The 13,290-nt window shown below is 45.5% G+C and overlaps 1 protein-coding gene across 1 annotated transcript in view; it reads right to left on the bottom strand.

The window, feature by feature from the left end:
- Positions 1 to 222: 222 nt before the first annotated feature.
- LOC148026509 (putative 6-phosphogluconolactonase 1) overlaps positions 223 to 13,290 on the bottom strand; it is a 212,048-nt gene continuing 198,980 nt past the window's right edge. The window contains exon 7 of the mRNA XM_087690464.1: positions 223 to 1,002. Within this exon, the coding sequence (XP_087546590.1) occupies positions 772 to 1,002 (231 nt within the window). The 3' untranslated portion in view covers positions 223 to 771. The remainder of the gene's footprint in view (positions 1,003 to 13,290) is intronic.

Here is a 13,290-nt window from a genome sequence, read left to right on the forward strand (position 1 = left end):
TTGATATCAGATTCACTAGAACACAATTTCCTGTTGAGCCAGCAAGCATTCAGAAAATGCATTTTGCACAAGGATTAATGATGTCGAGTGTGACATTCATCCAGAACTATACAAACCTATGGCCTGGTCAACACGACCCAAAAGATCCTTCAAACCTCTATTTGCTGGAATCCACTGCATACAATATGCTTAATATGCAAAAATTGATCATTCTTGTCTTACAAAATAGAAAGGCTTCGTGTCAAAACAAGGTGGCCATGTACCGCCAAGAACTTTGAGTAGATCTTTGTTTTAATTGTCTGTTTAAAGACATTAATGGTGTCCACGTCCATGTTCCCTTGAACCAATGAACAAATAATAACCCATGCATACTGACATCTCAACATCAATGCAAGACCAAACATTTGCAAGGGCTGGAGGGCAGACGACTGTGATTTTTGACACCTTGCTATGAGCATGAGTTTCACATATTTTTGACTTAAGACCCTCGGTACAAAGGCCTCAAAGACAGACTGACAAAAGAACATGGCAAGAATGATATTAAAAAAGGGGATCTACCATAAAAATGGCCTTCTGAGTGGTTTTTTTTTGCCCTTTATTATTTCATAATATTTTTACACAAGTCTAAAAACGCCTCAGATGAATAGGACATAGTCTAAAAAGGCCTCACAGATTGCTTGATATTCAAAGAGCCAAGATTGTCCTTAAGGACTGAATTGCAAAAAACTCACCTTCGCCCAAGAAGCATTGAGAACTCCAGAAAGTCCTCTCTCAAGCTGTTTGTATTTTCTTCTCTGACCCAAAGTTAATGGCAGGAAATCGTTTTGGGTCATCCCATGCCTCAACAGATAGTTTGCTAGCAGCTTCCTTATCCACGAACCAGCTCAGTGAACCATAGTATGGCCTCACCATTTGTGCAGGTAAAGAACCAGGAAGAGCAGGCTTCTCTAAAACACGCTGTAAAATTTCTGCTTTGCTGGACCCAAATATTATGAATGCAATCTGCCACCCAAGTGTGCCCGCAAGTTAATAGTATTAATGACAAACCATTGAAATGTAGAACACAGTTCTCAGCACATAATGAGTGGGCAATAGCTTTTTATAGACTAAGACACAACCACACCCACCCCTTGGAACATGCCTAGGCCTCTCAAGAAACGCTCTCCATTTTGAAATTAATGGCAACAAAGCAATGAACTAGATACTAATGGCCTTGGGATGCTGATAAAATTGTGTGATTAATGCAACAACATACAACGTCAAATGTTTGATGAACCCAAACTATTTGCAATCTGGTAGAGAAAATACAACCAAGTATACTTTAGCATCCTTTAGCCGTGGAAACTGGTTTTTCCATCAGTACTAAAAAGTATGTAGGATAGACAAAGCTCTCCATACCAAACCAATAGCTCTAGAAATTTGCCTCTCACTGCTGACTTTGAAGTCCATATCACTTGAAACTGGTTTTTCCATCAGTACTAAAAACTATGTAGGATAGACAAAGCTCTCCATACCAAACCAATAGCTCTAGAATTTTGCCTCTTACCAGCGACTTTGAAGTCCATATCACTTGAAGGTGCAACATGCTTTGAAAGCAAACTGGTAATGCATACAGCATCCATGCCATGTTTGGTGTCTCCACTAGGCACCAGCAAGCTCAACCCCGTCACGTCGCGCGCTACCCCCCCGCCCCGTCTGTTCGTCGTGATCTGCAGATTCAGCGCCATCGCCAACGCCTGGGCCTCATCATCATCACCATCCCCCCCGCCTGGGCCACCCCCATCGCTTGGGCCACCGCCATCGCTTGCGCCCCATCCACCTCACCATCACCAGGACCCCATTGCCACCGCTTGGCCTCTCCATGCCGCCGCGCCCGCCCTGCCCCCCCTGCACACCTACCTCCTCCATGCACCAGCAGTCTTCCCCCTCCCACACAGCCACCAGCTCATCCGCCCCTGCCACCCGCCACACTTTCCCGAGACAAGCACAGCTGTTGCCACAAGAGTTCTTCCGCAGTGCTCCATGGTCCTACCTACGAGTTGCGGAGCGTGGAGAGTTCCCACTACCTCTAGAGGTGGGGATCTTGGTGGTTCGTAAGTCAAGGAGGGGCAAGGTCCATCTACTAGCACCACTGGATGGACCAAACTACGCCTTTTTTCTCCAGTCCTCTCACTCAGGGGAGTGGACGACTACAAAAATTGAGGAGTTGAAGAGTGAGCTGGCGGATCACATCTCCTAGTGGATGGGAGAGAAAGGATTAGAACTATTTGCACAACAGTGGCCAGGTTGCATGATGGACATCAACTGGTGGGCTGGTGCCGAGGTCCCACACTTGAGCATTATCTTTCGAGTCCCTCCACAGTGGAGAGTTACGAGGGACGTGATTGAGTGGCCCCCGGCACAAACGGCCCGTTTCTACTAGTATATAGAGTTGCGATTCTTAGCATGGCTGATAGATGCATTGATAGTACCACCTGGAGCATCTATCACCCCTATAGTCCGCCGAGGGCCACCATGGGGGACAGGAGTTCACCATCCAGATCGGCGGCAAAGCGCACTTGCATGCCTCACTGTCTCTCCTCCTCATCAGCAGCATCCACACCGAACACATGTCTATTCGGTCAGTCACAGGTTTTCCCATGAGCTTACATCTTGCATCCTGGAATGTGAATAGTCTCCACTACAGCGGGGCACGTGGTTCCAGATAGTTGATTGTTTGGCAAGAGTTGCAGCCTGCCCTTGCCGGACGAATCGACATCCTGCTTCTGCAAGAGCACAAGCTCACCCACACCCAGGCTCAGCGGGTTGGGAAGGTACTTCCGGGCAGCTCGCACACTTACTGGGAGCACGCCATAGGTGCCCACGGCAGAAGTGGAGGCGTATACACCTCTATTGGCCCGAATCTCACCACTTGTGTACGAGACCACGGGACGATAGTGGCAGGAAGGGTTCTATGGATCAGATTGGATATTGGGGACTCGTGTATTCGAGTCCTCAATGTCTATGCCCCTACAGAGGTTAGGGCACGCAACAGGTTCTGGGTGGAGATTGCAGCTGGACTCCCAGAGGTGGATTCTTGGATTGTTGGAGAAGATTTCAATAACCTGGAGGCCTTGGATGACTAGCAGGGCAGAGGCAGAAACTACTAGGGCATGGTTGGGGAGGAGCAGGAGGCATGGGAGGTCTTTTTGCTTGCAGTCAGAGCACGTGATGCTTGGAAAGACCCTGCCTTCCACAGGAGGGAGAGGTCGTTGGAATTCTCCTGGGGATACAGGCGGCTAGATGGAGTCCTACTGGAGCGGTTGGACAGGCTTTATGTGGGAGAGTGGGGAGGCTTTCGTGGAGGCCAGATTGAGTAGTTGGCAGGCACCACGTTATCCGATCATTGTCGTTCTCCTGACACTTGAGCCCCCAGCATCCGCCCTAGATACACGATCCTGTCGGATCCCTGACTCGATCTATAGGAGGGAGGAGGTGACGAGACAGATGGAGTAGATTTGGACCAGAGAGTGGGATAGGAGGGACCAGATAGCAGAGGAGGTTGCGGAGGTCCTAGCCGAGTCAAGCAGAATTTGCCAAGAGACAGCCATACAAGCTAGGCAGTAGTGCTAGGAGGAGGAGAGAGCACTTTGGCGGGACCTTGCAGCCACGTAGAGATTATTGCAGGAGGCACCAGGGGATCCCACCCTCCATGCACAGGAGGTGCGCATGCGTGCAGCCATTGCTAGCCTAGAGGATAGGCGCTCGGAGTTCTCTTTCCGCACCTCAGTAGCCTTTTGGGCACGGAAGGGGGACACGATGTGCAGGGAATTCTTCTAGGTGCACTAGCCCTGCACCGCGGGAGAGCAGATACGTAGCCTTCGGGATCAGTATGGGAGGACCCATTCTAGCCCAGATGAGGTGATGGAGATTGCCACCGATTGCTACACGTGCCTTTTCCAGCAGGAAACAACTTCAGCTAGAGGACAGAGATGTAGACAGCAGGTATGGGATCACATCCCATCCCTCGTCACAGAGGAGATGGGACACTTCCTCCTAGCCCCCTTCACAGAGAAGGAACTAGAGGAGGCTTTCCATACACAAAATGGGCAGAAATGCCCAGGGAGGATGGCCTCTCTAAGGTCTTCTTCACTACCTACTGGGAAGTGGTGAAGGATCCCCTACTGAGGGCTTTCTAGGAGATCTTCACCTCAGGACAGATGCTAGGGAGTCTCTCGGCAGGCCTTATCAGTCTGCTCTCCAAAGGGGGAGACCGGTTGGAGCTATCCTAGTGGAGACCGATCACCTTATTGTCCGTGGCCTATAAGGCACTGGCAAAGATGATTGGTAGGCGACTACGCCCTGTGATTCCAGATATCATTCATGACACACAGACAGGCTTTGTCCAGGATAGGAGCATCCTAGACAATGTATTTACCTTCTTTGAGGTGACAGAGTGGGCTCAGCACAGTGGGCAGAAACTGGCAGTGCTACTCTTGGATTTCGAGAAAGCTTATGACAGGGTGGACAGGATTTCCTAGAGGGCACCATGGTGAATTTGGGATTCCCCCACGCTTGGATTCGTGGGGTCTCTGGCCTGTACAGATCGGTCACCAGCAGGGTTCTCATAGGCGGAAGGCAAAGGGAGGAGTTTCGGCTGGAGAGATCGGTTCGACAGGGTTGCCCCCTGGCCCCATACTTGTTTCTACTCTTCGCAGAGGCATACAGTGTGGTAGGAGTAGAACCACTCACGATAAGGCGTCACATGAAAAGACGCGTATGAATCCAAAAGCCAACACTGTGCATATATGCTAGGAGTCTCAGTCAACTGTGAGCTGTCAGATGAACTAGCTGCCAAGATAAACTCATCACCGTCAGATGGCTCCTCAGTCTGCGTAACATTGATCTTTTCGATCTTTACACTGGACTTCGCAGGTACAATACTGCGATCAGAAGACTTTTCCTGCACTTTATCCTTCCCCTTGTCTTTGCCCTTCTCATTGTGCAACTCATGACACTGTGGTCTGATATGGCCCTTTTTTCCACAATGATGGCAAGTGACATTAGCGTTGCATCCACGCGACTTACTACGCGACTTTCCACGAGATTTGGACCGACCCTTCTGAGAGTCACGGCCACGGCCATTCCCACGGTCATTCCTGCCTCTAATTGTCAAAGTATGAGAAACACGAGAGGCATCCAAGTTCTTCCTATTGATCTCTTCCTACAGAAGAGCACTCTCTACATCAGACAATTTCAGCTCAGTAGCAGGAGCACACAAGGCAGTACGAAAGACATCCCACGACTCTCCAAGAGTCCCAAGCAAAAAGAGTGGGGTCACCTCATCGGGAAATGTGATACCCTGCGATGTCAGATTCTTCAAGATCACATGGAGCTGGCTCAAATGAGCAGACATCGTCGCATTCTCCTTCATGCGCAGATCCATGAGCTGCTTGAGCCAATACATCTGACTAGCCGGGCTCTTCTTATCATAAGGATTCTTGATCTTTTTCCATAATTGCCATGCGGTCTGTGCCTCATCCACTACATTGTAATGAACCTGCTCAGTAACTTACTTCCTCAGGTCACGTGAGTGGATTACACGGCCTCCAACTTCCAGTGAGAGAGGAGACACAGTTGTTAGACTCAAAGTACGCAGATGATATAGGCCTCTACATAAAGGACGATGAGTTGATGCTGGAAAGAGTGAGGCTGGCTCTTGACATGTTCTGCTCTACAATGGGAGCGAAAATCAATTGGCAAAAGTCGGTTGGTTTCCTCACAGACCCGGATTCTAGCACGGAGTGGAACGTCCACCTGGGGTCACGCAACCACATCATGATCAACTTATACTACCATTGTTGCACATGTCACCATGCGGCCAAAACAAAGTCGAGGAAGACCAAGGAAGCCCAAGTCAAAAAGTGAATGAAGAAGCTCATTAGGAGTAGTGTAGGAGATGGAAACCTCACAAAAAATGTAGAGAAGATCTAACCACTTTGGCAAGGTGTGGGTGAGCAAACGACAAACGGTCCGATACCTAGGGTTCCAGGTGGGACTCGATATCACTCCTGCCCAGCAATTTCTTCCTGTCCTTGATTCTATTCAGAGGAAACTGACCTACTGGAGCACGGTTCGCCTCTCACTAGCCGGTAGAGCCCTAGGGGTTAACCAAGTCCTCCTAGCGATGGCCTGGTATATCGTCTCATATTGGTGCTTCTCATTGTGCGTAGATCAGCTTCGTCGCCTAGTGCGGAATTTCCTTTGGTCTGGGTCTGATGGCTCCAGGGGCAAGGTGGCATGGGTGACCATTATACGACATAGATCAGAGGGAGGGCTTGGGATCATAGACCCAAACTATCAGAGTATGGCCCTCTTGGGCAAGCTAGTTGTCCGCGGTCTCACACCAGCCGGGCAGACCTGGAAGGTCTTACTGCAAGAGGGCCTTCAGGATTGTAAACCGAGGCTTGGCGGTGAGTGGAGGCCGTCCCTGAGATGGATTTTCACATCAGCCTAGATCACCCCCCTCCCCTCCCCCCAGATCACCTTTCCTTCGTAGCCTACTCCACGTGTGGTAGGGCCTCCGTAAGGCCCTAATCCAGAGCCCCCCAGGTTGCCAGTAGGAGATAGACTGTCAACTGGTGATCTGGAATCTCCAGGTCAAAGATCGGGAAGGGGTACAGATAGGTGAGCGCCCCCACATCCAGTGGGCTGGGTGGGAGGCCGGCCCGGCTCGTTCCATCAGGATATGGCGGGAGGTGTACAGGATGGCGGACGAGGAGGTGCTGCAGCGAGTATCAAGCTGCCTGAGAAGAGTGGAGTTGAGGAGAAGAGAGATAGACGTAGCAATACCTCTGGAGTGGCTTGCCCCCCCAATACGAGAGCCAATAGAGCCCGGGTAGATATGGGCAGCTAGGTTTTCACCAGCAGGATCCCCCTTCAGGTGGCAGGTAGAGTGGGTGGCGCCCTACATGGGGCTTTCTTCGCCGTTCAAGAGGGGGGACATCTGGCCCTTGAAAGAGGGCAGCAGGATGAGGGGACTTCCACCCTTTCGTGGAGGAGAATTCGGGTGGTGGGTCTTTAGGGGAAGACTTGGCGATTGGACCCCTATGTTTTCTGGAAGGAGCTCAGGGAGTGGCACTGTTATATTAATAAGGTAAATTACGGGAAACAGGCACGAGGGATGACCGTCCGAGGCCTTGGACACCCGAACGGGGTTTAGGGGAGCCTAGAATTAAAGAGAGTCCAAGAATAGTAGGACTCACCAACAAGTGTCGGACTATGTTCCCTTCCGTTCTCTTCATCTTATTAGACGATTTATAACATTGGTATCAGAGCTGCCATCGCATCTTGCTGGAGCCGTCGGGTCCTGTTTTTGTTAGCTATTCACGAAGTCTTTTCAGGTGACTAAGGCGAGAGTCAGGCGATTAAGGCGAGGGCCAAACGATTTGACGGACACGTCACCCGTCATCGTTTAAAGATGCCGCAAGGAGACGTAAATCGTGTGACGTTACGAAAAGCGTGAGACGCTGCAGGGAGTCGTAAAGAGTGAAACGGTACTTCACGTGCCACACGCCACACACGATTGTCTTTGGAGAGTAGTTTTACAGCGGATTCGTCACCAGCCGACTGAAGTCAAGGGTCAAATCCGTTACCAGCTGACTGAAATCAGTCAGACCCGTCCTATACATAGAAGACATACTGGTAGTTCACGTGACCATTAAGAAGGGGAATATTTAGTCCCGTTTCTGCCAATGAACTTCATTTCCAGCGTGACTAGCTTAGTTCGGGAAGATAAAAATTATTCCTCACTCTTCGGGCTTATTAATAAAACTAGCAACAGTTGCCCTGCCATTATAACCAGGAAAGTACTTTACTTTGTATGCAAATTTCTTATCTTTGCTTTCCAATTCCAATGTATTAATGGCAGAAAAAGGGAAAGAGGGAGTAATGGAAGGTTCTAGTTCTAGGGACCACCCTATGGTAGATTCCCATGAAACGGGGATGCAAGAAGAACAGTGGGAAGAATTCTTTGCCACACGAGAACAATTTGATGATCTAACTGCTCGTGTGCAGGCATAGGGGGTTCAAAAAGAATTTTTAACTCAAACACTCACTGAAATAAAATCTCAATTAACTTTATTACTAGAAAGGGATAAAAATAAGATAGAAACCTCAGATATCCCATCTTGATCAAAAGATTTAGATGTGACTATGCAAGATCCTAAGGAACCCCACCACAAGTTGAGGGATAATCCAGTTCTAAAAGATATGAAACCCCCTCAGTTTCACGGGGAGGAAAAAGATAGAAATAAAGACACTATCTTTAATTTTCTCCAAAAATGGGAAGATTTACATAAACTTAAAAATACTCCACCACATCTCCAAGCATTGGAGGCCAGTTTAACTTTGGGGCCAAAAGCGTATAAATGGTAGCGAACTTTAAAGGAGGCAAATAAAATACCTGAAACTTGGGCTCAAGAATTCCTTCTTGAAAATGAAATGGAAAGAAATTGGGAAGATTGGGATTATGTCAGACAAAAGGGAAGACCCCTGCTGACATATTTGGAGGAATATCGTGAGATAATCCTCAAATTGGAAGGAATAGATGAATTTAAAAAGACAAGAGGATTCATTAGGGGACTAGATAAGGCCTGTAAAAAGGAAGTAAAAAGAAGTTCACCTAAGACGCTGGAAGAGGCAATTAAATTTTCATTAATCAATGAAGATAGTACGCGTCCAGGTACACTCACTAGTCTCATTGATACGGAGCCCAAGTCTAAGGAATTGGAAACCTCAAAATTTGTGGGCAAATTTAAAAGGAAAATGCCATTTTTAAAGGACAAAAACAACCTTTTGAAAAGAAACAATATGTAAGGCCAAAGTTAAGTCCAGATGACTTTGTTAAGGCCAAAAAAGAAAAGCTGTGTTTCAATTGCCTATCCCCTAACCATGCTGCTTGGAATTGCCCTCAAAGGAAAAAGGGGGAAGACAAAGGAAAAGATAAGGCAAGGGCAAGGGAAAGGAAAAACAAATCCATGTAGTGCAGACCTTAGAATTAAAGGGGCATGAAAGGTATAAATCTTTAGAGGTCTTGCACATGGATGTACAACACAAGTATTGTATGCCAACTTCTATGTGACAGCCTACCTTTGAGCCACATGATTTAGTTAGAGTGCATGGATTGATAGCTGGAAAGAGGGTTAGAGTCATGATTGATGACTCTGCTACCCATAATTTCATAAATTATGCACTTGTAAAAAAATTGAAACTTCCCCAACAAAAGAGTGGGCATCAATATATTGTTCGTATGATGCAAGGTCAAGATAATAAAATATGGGATACAATGGTATCCAATTTGGAAATTGAGATCCAAGGATATAAAGATAAACTTGATTTCCAAATTATGAATATGAAAATAGCCGATATTGCTTTAGGGAGGGAGTGGCTATGGGGATTGGAACCATCCTTAAAACGTAGTTATCATCATAATACACTAGAATTTGAAAGGGATGGTAAGACTTTTGTCATTCAAGGTGAACATGAAATATCTGATAATCCTTTGTTGTGTTCCACTGAGGTTCAGAAGCTGATAAAGAAGGAAGCTTGTGAGGTATATATGTTATGGTCTCTTCTTGTACAAAACACTTTTACTTTCTGTAATATAAAGTAACAATTTTTTTATATTTGTGAGTTGAATGTAAATAATGAATTAAGTAGTTTGTTAGATGAATTTAAAGATGTGTTTCCTTCTGATTTACCAAGTGGCCTTCCACCAGATAGGGGTGATATAAATCACCCAATTGACATAAATAAGGATACACACCCTATTTGTAAACCACACTATAAGTTAAGTGAAACGCAACACCAAGAAGTTGAAAGACAAATTAAGGATTACCTTGATAAAGGGTTTATACAACCCAGTAATTCACCTTGGGCTTCGCCAATTTTATTAGTAAAGAAAAAAGATGGTTCTATGCGACTTTGTGTTGATTATAGAGCACTTAATAAAATAACAGTGAAGAATAAATTTCCTATGCCCAGAATGGAAGATCTTTTTGATCAATTATAAGGGGCAAAATTCTTCACAAAGATAGATTTAAGATCAAGCTATCACCAAATAAGAATTAAGGCACAAGATGTTCCTAAGACAGCATTTCGCACTAGATACGGGCATTATGATTTTTTGGTGATGCCTTTTGGCCTCACTAATGCACCAGCTACCTTTATGAAGCTGATGAATAGTGTCTTACGGCCCTATCTAGAACATTTTGTAGTAGTCTTCTTGGATGATATCTTGATCTTTAGTAAATCAAGAGAAGAACATTTGGAACACTTACAATTGGTATTCCAACTGTTAAGAACACATTCCCTTTATGCGAAGAAAACTAAACGTGAATTCTTCGCACAAGAGGTCAAATATTTGGGGCATATTATCTCGAAAGAGAGAATCAAGATGGATCTAGAAAAAGTAAGAGCAATTATTGAATGGCCATCTCCAAGGAACTTGGAAGAGCTGCAGATCTTCCTAGGTTTATCTGGATTTTATCGTAGATTTATTCGAGATTATGCCAAAATAGCTGTTCCAATGACAGACCAACTTAAAGGGAAAGGAAAAAGTTTTAATTGGGGAACAGACCAAAATGAAAGTTTTCAAAAACTTAAAGTAGCTATTGCTACAGCTCCAGTACTATTAATTGTGGATCCCAATAAACCATTTGTGGTTGAAGCCGATGCCAGTGATAAGGCGATAGTCGCGGTCTTATTACAAGAAGGTCGACCAGTTGCTTTTGAAAGCAAGAAATTAGACCGTGCAAAACATAATTATTCTGTTTATGAGAGGGAGTTGTATGCAATAGTACATGCAATGAAGAAATTGAGGCGCTATCTGTACGGTGCCAAACTTTTGATCTTGTCGGATCATGAAAGCATTAAGCGGCTTAATGATCAACCGGATCTACACGGGCGTAAAGCCAGATGGGCCGAACTCCTCCAAGAATTCGACTATGAGATAAGATATAGAACAAGAAAGTATAATATAGTAGCTGATGCACTCAGCAGAATGCCCATCATAAATGAATTAAGTTTTACTCAGTTCACTTCCGATTTGCTTGAATCTTTAAAAGGGAAATGCCAGGTTGATCCGGCATATTTCAACATATGGGAAGCAATAAAAAATGGGGATCCAAATGAAAGTGCTTCTACTGAGGAAGGAATATTTGAGGATGTTCAATAAGGAAATGGAGCATCAGGGGTTGCTCAAACCGGATTCAAGTGGAAGAATTTTACCATTGATAATGGTTATTTACTCTACAAGGGTAGGGTATGTGTCCCGAAAGATAAAGAAATAAGGCGCCAGATACTCTTTGAGTGCCATGATACCCCTAGCGCGGGACATCCAGGAGTTAATAAGACTTATAGTCTTATTAAAAGGCAGTTCTATTGGCCTGGAATGAATAAGGACATCCTTGACTATGTGGTCAAATGTAATAAATGCCAGGTTAATAAAGCTGAAAGATTGAAAATGGGAGGACTTCTCCATCCACTAGAGATTCCTTCAAGAAAATGGGAGAGTATCTCCATGGATTTTATTGTTGCATTACCCAGAACACAGAGGGGGCACGACTCTACGTGGGTGATTGTGGATAGGTTAACCAAAATGGCTAGGTTCATTCCAACTTCAACTGATGTTAAAACACCAGAATTGGCTAGATTGTTTGTAGAGAACATATACCGATTGTATGGCCTTGCGGCAAAGATAGTTTCTGATCGAGATAGAAAATTTGATAGTCAATTTTGGCGTGCGGTATTTAGAAAGTTGAATACTAAACTTAGCATGAGTACGACGGATCACCCGCAAACTGATGGGCAAACTGAAAGGGTTAACCAAATCCTTGAAGATATGCTCAAAGCATATGTAAGTAAAAGGAAAACTAATTGGGAAGAGTATCTACCGATAGCAGAGTTTGCATATAATAGTGCCAAGCACTCTTCCACTGGATATAGTCCATTTATGTTAATGTATGGGTTTCAGCCCAGAGCTCCTCATGCAGTAGGACTGCATAAGGAAAAGGTTCAGGCAGCCAAGGACTTTTTGGAGGATATGAATAATAAGTTAAATTTTGCTCAAGAAAATATTAAGAAAGCTCAAAATTGAGCTAGAGCTTATGCAGATCCTCACCGAAGAGACGTCTCCTTTCAAGAAGGAGAATTGGTCTATCTTAAAGTGCCTGAACAAACTAAAACCATGAAAACGGGACAATGTCCAAAGCTTTTACCCAAGTATTGTGGTCCTTTCACAATACTTAAAAAGGTAGGAGAACGGGCTTACAAGCTCCAACTACCTACTCGTAGTAAAATACATCCAGTTTTTCATGTGAGTAAGTTAAGGAAAAAGTTGGGAGATTTGGATAATTTAATCTTAAATGATAACATTGAGGAGCTATTCGATGACCAATCTAATCCACATGAACTAGAAAGAATATTAAATGTTCGTAACAGACGAACAAGGAATACTATTTATCAAGAATGTTTGGTCAAGTGGAAAGATTGTTCAGAAGAAAGCTCAACATGGGAGCGAGTAAGTACCCTAAGGAAAAGATTTTTCAATTTATAGTTAGATATTCCAAGTATCGTTTTCGAGGACGAAACCAATTCTTAAGGGGAAGGAAATGTTATATTAATAAGGTAAATTACGGGAAACAGGCACGAGGGATGACCGTCCGGGGCCTTGGGCGCCCGAACAGGGTTTAGGGGAGCCTAGAATTAAAGAGAGTCCAGGAATAGTAGGACTCACCAACAAGTGACGGCTGGCAATCGGATTACGATGAGAGTTGGTAGCAATAACTAGGCAAGGCTGGGAGGAAAAAAAGTATATCGTGCCCTTTGAGTGTCGAACTGTGTTCCCTTCCGTTCTCTTCATCTTATCATACGATTTATAATAGGTGCCTTCGGATCTGGGAGGGCAGACCACTTGATGAGCTGAAGTGGGATCTAGGAGAATGGCTATGGCCGGCCTCTGCGGTCGCCAAAAAGCCACCCAGGTTCCTAGAGTACACTGTCAGGATTGGCAGACATGTACTGATGCAGGAGGATATGGACTGGGCGTCGTCACGCAACAGGCACTGGGTGGAGCACAACATCACGGAGCCCTTTCGACAGACCTTCTGGCGCCGCCTATGGGATAGCTAGAGGCCGAGGAGGGTGTCGTAGTTTTTATGGCTGGTGGCACATGGAGGCTTAGCGGTGGGAAGCTGGCTTGCCCAGATGCAGGAGGGAGGTTGTAAGCACTGCACACAGTAGTCTTTGGAA

This window comes from Lygodium microphyllum, chromosome 13, assembly GCF_053477565.2.
Source record: "Lygodium microphyllum isolate KBCC chromosome 13, Lygodium_microphyllum_v1.1.10, whole genome shotgun sequence".
Classification (NCBI taxonomy): Eukaryota; Viridiplantae; Streptophyta; class Polypodiopsida; order Schizaeales; family Lygodiaceae; genus Lygodium; species Lygodium microphyllum.